Source organism: Anser anser (genome assembly GCF_964211835.1).
Source record: "Anser anser genome assembly, chromosome: 4".
Lineage (NCBI taxonomy): Eukaryota > Metazoa > Chordata > Aves > Anseriformes > Anatidae > Anser > Anser anser.
In genome coordinates, this window is record NC_139724.1 from 5,899,904 (window position 1) to 5,913,881 (window position 13,978).

Consider the following 13,978-nt stretch of genomic DNA (forward strand, 5'->3'; position numbering starts at 1 on the left):
GTTACTGCTGGACATTAAGAGTATTTTAATCAACATATCAAAACAACACTCCTTTACTTCAAAAATAAGGAAAAAGTTACCTTGTGCAGTGAACTTCATTCTGTAAAACTTTAGGAGTATAAAATGATTGTGCTGAAATGAAAGCTGAAATGTAGGTAAGCTTTTTTCAGGTTATCTCCATCCTTGGAGGTAGTCATAACCTGATTAAACGTGGTCCTGGGCAACCTGCTCTAAGTGGCCCTGCTCTGCGCAAGGGACTGGACAAGATGACCTTCAGAAGTCCCTTCTGACCTCAACTATCCTGTAATGTTGTGCATGCTTCGAAAACAAAATTGCAAACCATGCTCACATGAAAAGTCAGAAAAGGCCAAGCAAAAATGGTATTCTTCCACACATCTATCTGCACAGCGTGGAAGCAGAAATTGGTAGAGAACACTTGACATGACACAAAATTTTAAGCAGCTTTCTTGCATTCTGTGTTTATAATGTTCTTAGGGTAGTCATCAGTAATTAGTAATACCTAAAGGAACAAAAGGAGGATGAACTGTAATTTTAATATCTAATTCAATATCACAATAGTAACAGAGGCAGAAATACATTCATTCAGTTAAGGAAGAAGTCTTTTGGAAAGCAATTCTAAGAGGTACTGTTACACTTGATAACGAGTGTTCTACATTGTATTTTAAAAAGTGAATAGTGGTTTCTCCCAGATGGAGAGCCGAGCTTTTGTTATTCTCCTATTAATTTTAAACAGTTACAACTAATAGGAAGCGTAACAAGGCTAACCTCAGAAAGATAACAGAAATGGAATGAGGTAATGAAAAACAACTCTTCAGCTTCATTATCTTACTTTTGGTAATTACAATTACAATCAGCTATGGGTTTCCTCACATTTATTGCATGATACTTTCCAGACATATACCCATTGAAGACTTCATTATTTAAACCCTTAAAGCAAAGTGAAGTGCAACTATAACGATTTTTTAAAGACAATCCAGGAACAGAACAGTTCAGTGGAAGGGACCTTCAAGCAGAGATGAATTAATAATCATTTCTGTTAAATAATTAAACATCTTAATCCACAGGTGGACACGTTGATCTGGACTCCCACATTAGTACCATCATACAGAAATCATACAGAAATCCACTGAGGATAATGACCTTGGTGAAAGAAGTTATAGGGGACATTTAGCACATAATAATGTTTGTTAGTGATTGTCTTGATTTTAGAGACTTTTTTTTTTTTTTTTTTTTTACCTCTGAGAGACCGACAGCATCTTCTCCAGGAATTCCATTTGTTTTTTAACACCACAAGGCAAATTTGGCAAAACAACTTGTATCAAAATGCAAATACTAAATTCATTCAGAGCTCTTCTTGGCAACAGACACCGTGTTTTGCTATCAGTCTTGTACAGTACCTGCAGGAATAGTGGTCGTAGGCAACTTCATTGCGTCCTTTTATTATCATATGAAATAGAGTTGTCATTTCCTTAATTCTTTTCTGTGTTTACATCCTCATAAACCCAAGTACACAGATTGTGCTGAGCAAGACCCTCACGCAGTTTTGCAGCACTGTAAAATTGGCTCCGAAGCTGAACTCAAGTCACTTGCAGTACTAAGCTTCTTTCCAGAGATGAGAAAAGGCTGGGGCAGAAGGAGGTGGGGGGAACGTAATCAAATCTCTTGGCTTTACCGGGCTATGCAATATGTTTTCCAGGGAATTTCTCCTTTCACTGCAGTAAACAAAGGACCTTCCACAAGCTGCAGAGACCAGTTTAGCAGCAACAATACCATGAATGACAAAACTACAGATTACTGAGGTTTGAGGTGCTGAGGCACGTCCCAAAGAAGCTGGATCCCTAGACACAACATTTCCCTTCTGAGCAGGGTCACAGTGATCAGACCTTACTTGGAGAAGAACACAGACCAAGCTTTATAAAAATAAAAATAAAAATAAATAAATAAAAAGCCCACAGAACTGCACAGAAGAATAAAAGGTTTGCTGATATGAAGGTATTATACTGTCCTACACGCTCATCTTTATCTACAGATGTGGAAAGAAGCTGGCTTGTTTTATGGGAGGGCCTGATAAAAAAAAAGGATTAATTTGAGACAGACTAAAGCAGTTCTGTCTCCATAGGAATGTTTCATCCCAAATGAAAGAGTCATTTCTAGGAACTAGAAGAAAACACCACCAGAGGTTAAGGATGTCAACATACTATGTAGAAAATGAGTAAATCAGAAATCATTGCATCTATTTTAAAAGGAAATATGTGCAGACAAAAACTCTCTCAAGAGAGCCTCAAGAAATTATACACCAATCACATAAACAAATGAGTTTTTGGAAGTCTACCCTGGCCAATACCTGAGTGTCTCCTCAGCTCCTATATATGTAAGGAAGTCAAGGATTTACAACTCCAAAAAGCCACCATAGTCTCTGAATCTCCTACTCACTGCCTCCCCAAAAAGCATTCTATTTCAAGATAAAGTCATGAAGTTTCAAGTCAAAGCTGAAAATGATTTCAATTCAGGTAGTATCGGTATAGCAAAAACACATCAATATGGCTAAGAACTCAAATTGCCTTGCCCCTCAGTATGCTAACCAAAATTACAATAGGTTCATGCTTACCTACTTCTGTTTTATGCACATTACAATTTACTTTACATGTCAAGTTTATATCTTCTCATGCAGGAATTTTCTGAACAACTTCCTGCCAAAGTATTTCAGCATAATATCTAAATAGCTAGCAATGCTTACTAAGTACCAATATGCTGTGTATTTACAGTTACTGTTGTTGATCTCGCCAGTCCCTGACTTTTCTTTGTACAAAAACAAAGACAGGCTGTCTGTTTTGGTTTAAGCTCACATTGCAAATGCTGCAATGGATTTTAAATGGACGCATCGTACAATTCTTACAAAAATACATATACACTACTTAATGTTTGCAGAAGCAGTTGTCTTACCAAGAACTGATGGATGCACGGCAGAAGCACTATATCTGCCACGGTAAAATAAAGCCCCTCTGCAAAAATGTGGTCCAAAGGCGGAAGGTCAGAGGTTTTTGTTCTCCTGATGACAGGGGCCTCTCGGACCGCATTTGATGCCTCCTGGACATGCAGCTTGGAGAAAGCTACGCTCAGTTCCAGACTTGGAAGCGGATGATCGTGTACCTCCACTGTTTTTCCTTCCTCTGTCGCTTCTTTACTGAGTCCAGGCACTGCAGCCTCGGCACCTGCCTTCTGTTGTTGAAGTTTTTGCCTTCGAATTTTGTCATCGTTGTGCACTCGGACAGGTTCTCCAAGTTTTCTTTCAAGATGTAAAATGTCAGCAGGGACAGCCTGACAGTGCTCAGGAGATGCCGTCAAAAATCCTTCAACAGCCAGAGGTATGCTGATCTCACAAAGTCTGGTCCACTGGCTAACCTGTCAGATAAATTTACATAATTAATGTCTCTACAAGAAGAGAAAACAAAATCCACGGTACATTTTTGCCCATTTGAAACAGAAAAACTCTAGCCAAATGTGGTAACTCCAGCTTTAAATACATCCTTTGATAATCTTAGAAGCTGGGATACTCTGTGTTACTTTTGCAATAGCAAGTTAGGAAGCTAATTTTTATATATAAAACCGAATGAACAGTTATCCAGTATAGCAGATTTTTATCCCTTATTATTGGCATAAGATTAGGGTGGCTGTAACTCACGAGAAGCAAAGCTCTGAGCAATTTCTAGAGGTCATCTCCAACTGCTGGTGATAGAATCAGAAGATGACACAAAACAAATTTTGAACACATCTATTTTACAGAAATTCTTTATTAGCACTCTTTTTTTTTTAGCATGCAACGTCAAGAAACTTTAGTCTAACCAAACAATACCCCATTTTTTTCACATTATCATTGTCCTGTTTTATGTCTTAGTATCTGTAAAGGTTTTAGAACCATAAATTTTTTGTCTTATTCAGTTTACCCACTTAGCAGCAATCTGAAACATGGAACCCAAGTTTTCTAGCAGTCCCAGGAAGAGATCAGACCCAGAGGTTTGTGGAGGATGCCAAGGACAACTTCTAAATGCTAGTGCCCAATGGACTAACACAGGGATACACTCCCCCAGATCTGCTCCTCACCAACAGGGACGAACTGGGTTGGAGGCGCAGCGATCAGATGCAATCACGGACCTCAGTGATTGTGAAATAGTGGGGCTCAGCCCCCTGAGGGGAGTGAGCAAGGCAAGTCTAGAGAGATGAGCAGACTGCGAGGTTATAAATAGGCCGAAATGTCAACTCAAGGAGCAGCGGCTAAGGGTTCACACTCTACCTGAAGGTCAGGGATAGGTGGAGCTCTTCAGGGGCCTATGCTGAGGCTAGGCACCCACTACCAGGCTTCTACTGAGAAGACAGAAACAGGCTTTCTGTGGACCGCACCGCAGGAGAATGAGAGACAAATGTCACAGACTGAAGCAGAAAAGGTTCCAGATTGGCACAAGGAAAGTATTTTCACCATCCTGAGCGTTAGACCTGGCTGCTAGGAAAGGCTGTGCAGCCTCCATCCTTGGAGGTTTTTGAGACTGACTGGACAAAGCCCTGAACAACCTGCTCTGAATCTGTCGTTGGTCCTGGTTTGAGGTGTAGGTCCCTTCCAGACTGGATAATTCACAAGTACTGTTTTATCATCTTCATTCATGGTAATTTTAGCCAGTCACACGGAATCAGCTGCACAATCTTACATCACAACATGTTTTACACAAGAACGCTACTGAACTCACAGACACAGTCAGTATAGTACATCAGTGTTGTAAGTTAAACTAAATAACCATCTTTAAAAAAAAAAGAAACAAACATAATATTTGTAGTCAGAATCTTTATTTTGCTTTTCCTATTTTTCCCCAAACAAGCATAGTTCAGTTAAATCCAATTTCCCTTTATTCTTCGAGGAAACACTAAATGTTGGCAAGATTCTTTAAGTCAAAAGATGATTATTCATAAGATGTAAAACAAGCATAGGAAGGCAATAAATACAGCAGTGACTATTGTCAACAAATTTATATTTGTAGGGCTGTGACAAAGCTGGCATCCAGGGCAAATTTTTCAAAAGTGCTTTACTAGTTTAAGCTCTTAATTGCCTACATTAATGTTAATAACAAGACGTAAGTACACCCGAAAACCGTCTCAAACTTTGCAAAGTTACAATTTGATTCTTGCACTCTCCATAAACCCAGAACTGCGACTTACTTAATTCGCAAATTCCACATTCTTCAAACAGAATTGTGCAAAGTACACAGGATCAGGTCCTTATGACATGCTTCAAGAACTTTGCTGCAAGAATAGCCACACCTATGACTCCACATAACACCTCACATTCAGAAATCTGACCTGAGTAGATAAAGAACGTGGCATTCTGTGGAAAATTAACACTACATTAGGTATTTTTTAAATTTACTTCAAACTGGAACAGCCACACTGCATAACTCATTGAAACTACACTGACAAAAAAGAAGGAATTCATAGAATATTCATAGACTAGAATATTCATATTCAAGCAAAGGTCTGCCCCCGTTTGAATCTTAAGGTTCTTTTTGTGCTGCTAAATAGTTATATCTTTAAAAAGAACCGTTCTTCACCCTTATGCCAAAATACAGACACTTCTCCAGTGAGCAAATCTCATTTACATCAACACTAAAAGTCTACTTCAGAGTATTCTGTTCTTTTTCAAAACCCCAATAACATAACTAAGAGAAAGAGACGAACTCACCTCAGCACAGGCTTTTAAGCAGGTCTTCTTAAAGCCCAGGAGTTCCAAAACATACTTTTTAGATGGATCTGCCTCGTATGTTTTCTGTATTATATGCCTTAAGACAACGGAAAGCCCAGCTCGACAGAACTTGCCGTCTTTCGCGACAACAGCAGGTAAACAGCAGCTCTGCACGACCATAGGAAGCTGGCATTTGGAGATTAAATGGACCTCGAGATCGCCAAGGAGGTTTTTTGTCACAAACTGATTGTCCACATCTTCACCAGTCGGCACTAAGAAAATTTTGAATAATTTGCAGTCACAGTAGGACAGCAAAAACAGCGAAATAGATGTATGAAGAGGAAAGATACTATCTTTGTACTCATGAGACAAACCCAAATATAAATGTTCTTCAGGGACGCTATCTTTCATCTTCCTCCTGAGCTGAAGTTCCTGAAATAGAAATCAGAATACAGTCATAAAAGAATACACAATTGAGAACAAAAAAGAGGGTTTGAAACAGTGGTCATTCCACTATCTGCTAAAACTGATTTTAACATAGGATACCATTAAAGACATCCTGCCTGAATAAATGGACTGCAGGACCTTCTTGAGAGGAAAAGGTTTCACATACACGGTGTCACTTCACATACAAATCACTGACAGGGAAATTATTTCTGATACCAAGCAAAACATACAAAAAGAAAAAAAGATCTCCTTTTAAGCTTTTTAAGTGTATACACATTTTATAACAAGCCTTTTTTTTTTTTTTTGAACAATCTCCCATAACATTAACCATACATTATTGGAAAAACATATTCCTGAGCACCTACCTAAACCAGTCAGTTTTATAAGACACACACGTCTTTCTGTAACTGTTAGAACATGTGCACACAGGCTATTTAGGCCACGGGAAATAACATTGCTTTCTATATCAAAAATCATCCTAGCCTAGTGAGATATTAAGTGAAGGTCAAGAGGACATGCAGGAAGGAAAAAAATTCAGCACCTCAAATACAAGACTATTTTAAAGCAGTCAAATACAATAGTAACAATAGCTGAAATTAATGTCTTGTCATTACATTAAAAGCTTAAATTCAGTTTCCTTGTACTTTGTTTAAAGTTACATTTTTCTTATTAAACCATTCCACACCAGTTTAACATAAAACAATGATGCAATAATTTTTCTGCTCCACCAGCTAATGAAATTCTCCATTGACTTATACACCACAGATCATATTGAAAAGCTTTAGGCACTAGGTGGCACTCTTAAAACAACCATATAGAATAAAGCTTTATTTTTGTATTTTTAATAAGAGAAAGATATCTGAATGTTGCTAAGAAATGCCAGTATATTTTATATATATATATAATTATGAACATATAAATACATATATAAAAAGCACAAGTGACATCAGAACAGAATCAGTCTTTCAAATAACTGTATAGATTAATAAGGTCTCTGTACAGTTACATGAATGTCATTATTTATGTAGCAAAAAGTTTTTTGTTTTAAATATTCGGAATATCAGATTTTTTTTCCTGTAGTTGTGCATCAAATGTATTATTTCATATCAACTATCACCGGGACAAACCAATTGTTCAAAGACAGGCAGTTGAAGAACAAAATCAAGTCCACCTGACGCTAAATGAAAATCATAATAATGACTGTTACATAGAAGGATTTTTCATCTGCTCCATCACATGACTTTGTCTCAAAACAACAGTGGCTCAACATAAAAATCCTGTTGCTTGTCTTTAATTAACACACCTGCCACAAGAAGAATACAATACATAATTAAATATCTACTTTCCTAAAGGCTAGTTTACTTGGATAAACCTTGCCAGCATATAAATCGAGATGGATTCAATATTGTAACCAACTCTGTGGAGAAAATGGTATAGTGAAATAACTGTTGAGGAGATGAGAGAAGAGCTAGTCTTACTTGCTAAATCCATAGTTACAACCATTTAAACTCATATCCCTGACTATAAAAACTTCTTTTATTATTAAATGGTACCCTTGATATGCATCTGGGTTATTTTCATTTTCCATGGGAACTCACAAAGTATACAAATCCCTTTTTTTCCTGGCCACTCTAGCCACTCAAACATACACATTCACCTTACAAATCACCTCTCCTATTTCATTTTATTATTTCTGGTTGACCTTACTGCACAGGATCCTTCTATAAACTCATCTATAAGTTTTTTTGCTGTATAGAATTGCTAAATATTTTGGTAAATTCTGATGATGTTTCTAGTTCCAAAGCAGTATTCTGTTATTTCCTTCTGTTCTTATAGAACTGGTATTTCAAATCCAGCCCTAAGGACTTCATAAGTAAACCATCAGTGTATCGTAAACTGAGGCCCTTGCTCATTTACCTCCAGGGCAGTAGCTCTGAAGCGCTGTTCCCCCACAAAATGATAGAAAGGTTTGGGTTGGAAAGGACCTTAAAGACCATCCCATTCCAACCCCCATGCCATGGGCAGGGACACCTCCCACCAGACCACGTTGCCCAAAGCCCCATCCAGCCTGGCCTTGAGCACCTCCAGGGATGGGGCATCCACAGCTTCTCGGGGCAGCCTGTGCCAGTGCCTCACCACCCTCACAGTGAAGAATTCCTTCCTAATATCTAATCTAAATCTACCTTTTCAGGTTTAAACCATTATCCCTTCTACTATCCCTACGTGTCCTCGTAAAAAGTCTTCCCACATCTTTCTTAAAAAAGGATAATATTAGACTAAAAATAAATACTTTAAAGATGCAAAACTAGAGGTACTACTAAATCAGGCTACCGATTAAAATGACAAAGATGTCCTGCTTTGAAAATTGGGACGAATGGGTTAACACTGTCAGAGTGAATTCTCCTCCAGTCCCTTGAACAAAATTACTTCTACCCAGTAGCAGCGAGTAACAGATAGCAGCTGTCAGTCTGTCCGAGAGACAGCAACTGATTGGAAATAATGACTTGTCGGGTATTGGGCTGCTCTGTATTCAACCCTGTAAATGCCACAGCTGACACCATCCTATTAATCCATCTGTCTCCTTGAAGTTTGAAATGTAACTTGAAATTTGACCCGTCAAATTCAACTATTCTTACCCTCAGGTACAGAACTATTAGGTAGAGAAGCCACACAAACCAGATAGGCCAACTCTGGTGAACCTTGCTGAAGCAGGATAAACAGACACCATCCAGAGGTGCCCATTCCGTTCTCTTGACATCCTTGGGACAATGTCAGAGAAGGGGAATATGTACGCAGCCAATCTACCTTAATCCACAGGATTTGAATTTAGTCATCTTCCCTAACCATTTGAGGTAAAACTCTGGATTTTGTGCTGAAGCAAAAGTATGCTCGGGAAAGGTGTGCTTTTCTGAATGCCTTGAAGAGGATATCTCTGGACCAGACAGCTCGAGGGTGGTTATTAACTTCTTCAAAACTCAACAGAAGCAACTTCTTTATGAACATCCACAGTAATTTATTCCTCAGTGACAACACGGTGAACTATATCAGAGACTGAACTACTTTTCTGAACCTAAATGAACTTTTACGATGCCAAAAAGAACACAGATCACAGAAACTATGATGCTCATGATCAACTTAGCAGCACTGTGCTCGAACTGTAAAAACCAGAACAGTTTGCTGAATTTACTGAGAAGAAATCATTTTGTGGAGGGCAGAAAGGAATGGCCAAGACTTTTCTTCCCTCTCAGACAAAACAGTACATTTACTGCTTTGAATTTTTACATATAAAGCTTCCAGCTGGACAGGCAGTTGTTTTAACAAGTTTTCCAAAAGACAGATTCTCCTTTAACTAGGTTTTGTGCATGTGCTATAGCTGCATTTATCCAGAAAAGCGAAAGAACTTTAAATACCACTCATTCATAAAAAGCATATATTAGCTTTTTTTTTTTTTTTAAGTAGTCATAAAAAAATTGGAGAGATTCTCGTATCAAGTTTTTGGGTTGTTTTTTTAAGCTAATTCGACTGTTTCATCTAGTTTGACTCTTCTCATGTGGGAGAAGTAAAATGAAAGACAAAGATGAAAACGACGGTCAACATTATAGCTTAAGGAATAATTATTATTTTATTATTATATTTTAATTATTATTAATAGTAATTAACAATAAAAATTAAATAATAAAAATAATAAATTAATAATAAATAATTATTATTGTGATTATATTAAGGAATAATTATAGCTTTAAGGAATCGCATCAACAAAAAATGACAGTAACAATACAGCAACAATTAATCATTCAAGTTGGTAATTCAGCTAAAGGCCCTGATGTTGCAAGTACTCACAGTACCTGCCCTAAGGAGCCTTTACAATATACGGTCCTGTTTTTTTCAGATATAGTCCCAGTTTCTCACATACCACACTCCTACAACTTTTCATACCAAAGTCCCTTTTTCTTCTCAAACTGGAAGTATTAAAACACTGACATTGGTTTCCCAGAACCACACTCCCTGTTCTGCTGCTGAGATGGTCAGTTTACATCTGGGTTATTAGACCTATTCCGTGGAGTGGAACAGATTGTGTTTCTAATTATGGTCCACTTAGGACAATAACACTTTCCTTTCTCTGCAGCTAACCTTCAAGGGATGAAATGATGAGCTCTACACAGCAGGAAAATAAAAGAAGTACTGGACCTAGAGCTTCTGTTTGCATCCACAAAACAAGATAGGGATGCGACGATTGAAATAGAGGTTGGTCTGATTCAAACTCTCCATGCCTGCACCTGGAAAAGGTCTGAAGAGAGTCACTACAGTGAGAAAAGCAACAAGCACTGCCTTTGGCAACTCTTCTCCTTTCTATTCCATTTCAGCACTAGGTTTCCTGAAATAGTTGGAAAGTGCATAGAAAGTTATCATCACTGATGTGATGAATACTTTGTTCTCACGCTATTATCACCAGTCAGATCCTGTCTATTCGCCAGCTTCATCATTCACAAGAGCCACATAAATTTCATTCATACTATTAAACACGGAGAGTTACTCAAATTATTTTGTCAAACTACTGCATTTGTTTCGATCTTAGAAGATCAGCTGTCTCCAGAAATAAATGCTAAGCTTTTTCTTTTCTTCCCGTCTCCTGTGTAGTACTGAGTATACTATGGGCATTTGTCACTTATTCTACTCTCTCTTGAGCTGACAGCTGGCCTCATCAGCCTGGTCTTTTTCAGTCCACTTTCCTAGAGCTGTATCAAGAATAAAAGGCAATAGATGTCCTCCCCTTCCGTGCATCTAGTCCCTTAAACTCCTGTTTAGCTTCCTGCTTTTTCTCCAGCTGCACTACATCTCAAATTCTCCAAGCATTGCCCTAAAAAGGAAACACCCATTGAGAAAGACTGTAGTAAGCCAGAACTGGATACATCATGAAAACGCTCTTACTACAACAGGCACAGGTATGGTGGGGCAGAAAAAAGGAACTACTTATAAGTTATTTTTTTGCAATCATATTAGTTAGAAGTTGTTTCTAAGTTAATTCTTAACACCTACAAGATCCCAGTGAGCAAAGGACTTTTCCTCTAGTCTTCCTTTAAAAACAGTCAAAAGCTTATGGGGATTTTGGTTTTTTAAACCAAAGGTTCAGCCTATTGCACATAAGATATTTCAGGTGGCCAAAAAACAACAATTGAGCTAATTTTGCTCATAGCTATGTGAACAGCCAAATGGCATTCTGAGTAAATTAAGTCTCTATTAGATTCAGTTTCTTTGCAACCACAGAGCTCACCGTGCACGGGGTAAACACAGAAGAAATGCTAACCTTCTTGGAACTTCTTACTTCACCATGAAGAATAAAATGGCCTAATTGGTGAGGAAATCTTTTGTAAATCACCTTTTGCCATTTTCTGACTTCTATACATAGGTGTATCCTTCTACCAGCTTCAGAAAACAGTGCTAAAAGTTCCCTTATTTTCCACAGAATGCTTAGCTGGAGATGGACAGCGTAATTTCTGGACTGTCATGCGGTCTCTGCAACTGCCAAATAACACACCTAGCTTGGTACCTTAGAAATATTTTTAATTCATCTTTAAAGTTAAAAGATTTAGACTAATTCAGAAGTTTCTCTTGCTCTTAGTTTTCTAGACATCAAAAAAAACACAAAAAAGATCACTCACTGACTACCTCAAACATTTATCTAGTAAATTTTCTTTTTCAGCCTCAGACATAGAGTGACCAAAGACAAGCCACCTGCTTGTTAAAGGGCCTATATCTTCTGTTATGGGGTTCAAGTGGAAGATTTCCTGTCTCCATTAAATATTTTCTAGAATTACTAAGATGAAAGCAGCATTTTTAAAACATTAGAACAGAGATGCTTAAGCAATCATCAAGACTGTCAGCATTCCCATTAGCCAATACCAGGAACCACAATCCTGTTCTGGAAACAAGCTTTGCCACACAGGCAGCTGAACTGCAGGAAGCATTCACTACCACTACTGAAAATCTAACCGTCAAAGCCTGCCCTAGTCCATTCTCACATTCAGTTCTATATGATGCTGCAGATGCCTACCATAAACACCTATAAATTCCAATTTATTTATATAGATAGTTACTGTAAAAACTTCTACGTCCCATCATCCCAACAGTTACTGAATGTCTCAGACTTTCCTCCCAATAGCCTTGTAAGGTGGAATTTTCACGTATTCCCATTATACAAGCAAAAAACCTGGAGGATAACCAGCTTGTAGCTCAACGTCACATAGGAAATCTGTACTAGAGCAACCCTAAGAAAACAGACGTTTTTCTTAAAAGATTTTTGTTTTGTTTTGCAGTCCAGTCATATGAATAAAATCAGGCGAAATTTTATTCCAGATGAGCCTCTCACAAGACGTAAACCCAAATAAATCTGTCTGGACTCCTGTGACTTTACCTGTGTTTCCTTAAATTGTTTCTTGTGAGAATATACTCAAGGCCTTCTGCACAGTCACTTCAGAGAACTGCAGACTCCTGCACTGCCATATCCCACCCCCTCACATCGTTTATTTTAGAGAATTCCTCCTAACATCTTGTCTCTAAGCACAGACATTTATAAAAGCCTTGTTTCCTACGTTATTTTGTTTCCGAGATGTTTATCTGCACTATTTTAGCTCTGTAGAGTGTATCTTCCTTGTCAGTTTAGGTACAACCTTACCTTTGAAGGACTCGCTAACCCACCTGGCTGCCTATTCCCGCTCATTTTCACACGCTGACCACCGGTACATTACATTTAATTTATGAATCCACTAGCAGCTTACTAAGACAGAAGCATCCAGACACACGCAATAAAATAAAATGTTGTACTTACAAAACCTACAAGACATCACGCTGGTCGCTGACTGGAAAATAGTTTCTCCTGCCACTTTTCCTTCTCTGATTAGACTGTAAATTTTGTGAGAAAAGATGGATTTTTATTCTATACAGGCCTTATATACAGCAGCCACTGTTAAAAGAGGAGAAGGGAGAAATCAGCTGAATTAAATAATGAATATCATGAGTTTTGTAATGTCACTTATAGATAAGAGAAATAATAGTCTACCTTTGCATAAGAATCACTTTTAGCGTTTAAAAATAATAAATATTAATCAAGCATACCTGTCACTAATTATACTGTCTGTTACTATTTTCTCTACCCTTTCAACATGCGCTAAATAACAGTTAAATCAGTTTCACTTAGCCTCCACATTAGCAATACAATAAAGTGCTGGCTTCAAATGACATTTCCCAGGAAAACGAAAAGTAAATAAACCCATAAACATTTCGTTGCTGAACAAGATCTCGTTTATTTGATTACTATCACATGGTAAAACACTTTTAATAACTATGTCAAGATCTGAGAAACGTTCAGCACCGCGAGGGACTTAAAACCACGCTTTTCTCCAGCAAGCGTTTAGCTTGGCACAAAGCACCGGTGCCTTCAGGGAGAGGGTTAGGAAAGCAGAGCTAGATTTACAGCTCAGTCGTACGGGTTTGCTGTGTATTTAAGGCCACCATTCCATCCCCAGGTGAGCCCGCAGAGCCTCCATACACCAGCCCCCCGGCCCCCCTCAGGCGGCCGCCATTAAGCGCCCGCCCCCTCCCTCCCCCCTCCCGACCGCCGCTCACCCGGCCTCGCGCCCGCCGCGTTCCCGCCCCCCTCCCGCCTCCCCGCGCTGCGCGCGCAGCGGCCGCGGCGCGCGGCCTCGCCTTCCCGCCCCCGGCGCGCGGCGGCACAACGGCCGGGCCCTGCGCTCTGACGGGAGGGCCGGGGGGAGGGGAGGCGCTGCG

General features: G+C 38.8%; 1 protein-coding gene across 4 annotated transcripts in view; it reads right to left on the reverse strand.

Moving 5' to 3' along the window:
• The window catches only part of GSTCD (glutathione S-transferase C-terminal domain containing), a 72,571-nt gene extending 58,677 nt beyond the window's left edge, over positions 1-13,894 (reverse strand). Inside the window, exons 1-5 of one of the 4 annotated variants that reach the window (XM_083835539.1) lie at positions 13,251-13,685; positions 13,020-13,154; positions 6,121-6,178; positions 5,747-6,018; positions 2,965-3,423 (exon numbers count right to left, since the gene is read on the reverse strand). In XM_083835539.1, coding sequence (XP_083691665.1) covers positions 2,965-3,423; positions 5,747-6,018; positions 6,121-6,157 — 768 coding nt within the window. In that variant the 5' untranslated portion in view covers positions 6,158-6,178; positions 13,020-13,154; positions 13,251-13,685. Of the gene's footprint in view, positions 1-2,964; positions 3,424-5,746; positions 6,179-13,019; positions 13,155-13,250; positions 13,764-13,816 lie in introns of those variants that run through there. The other 3 variants (XM_083835538.1, XM_083835537.1, XM_083835536.1) reach the window with 3 other exon arrangements.
• Between the last annotated feature and the right edge of the window lie 84 nt (positions 13,895-13,978).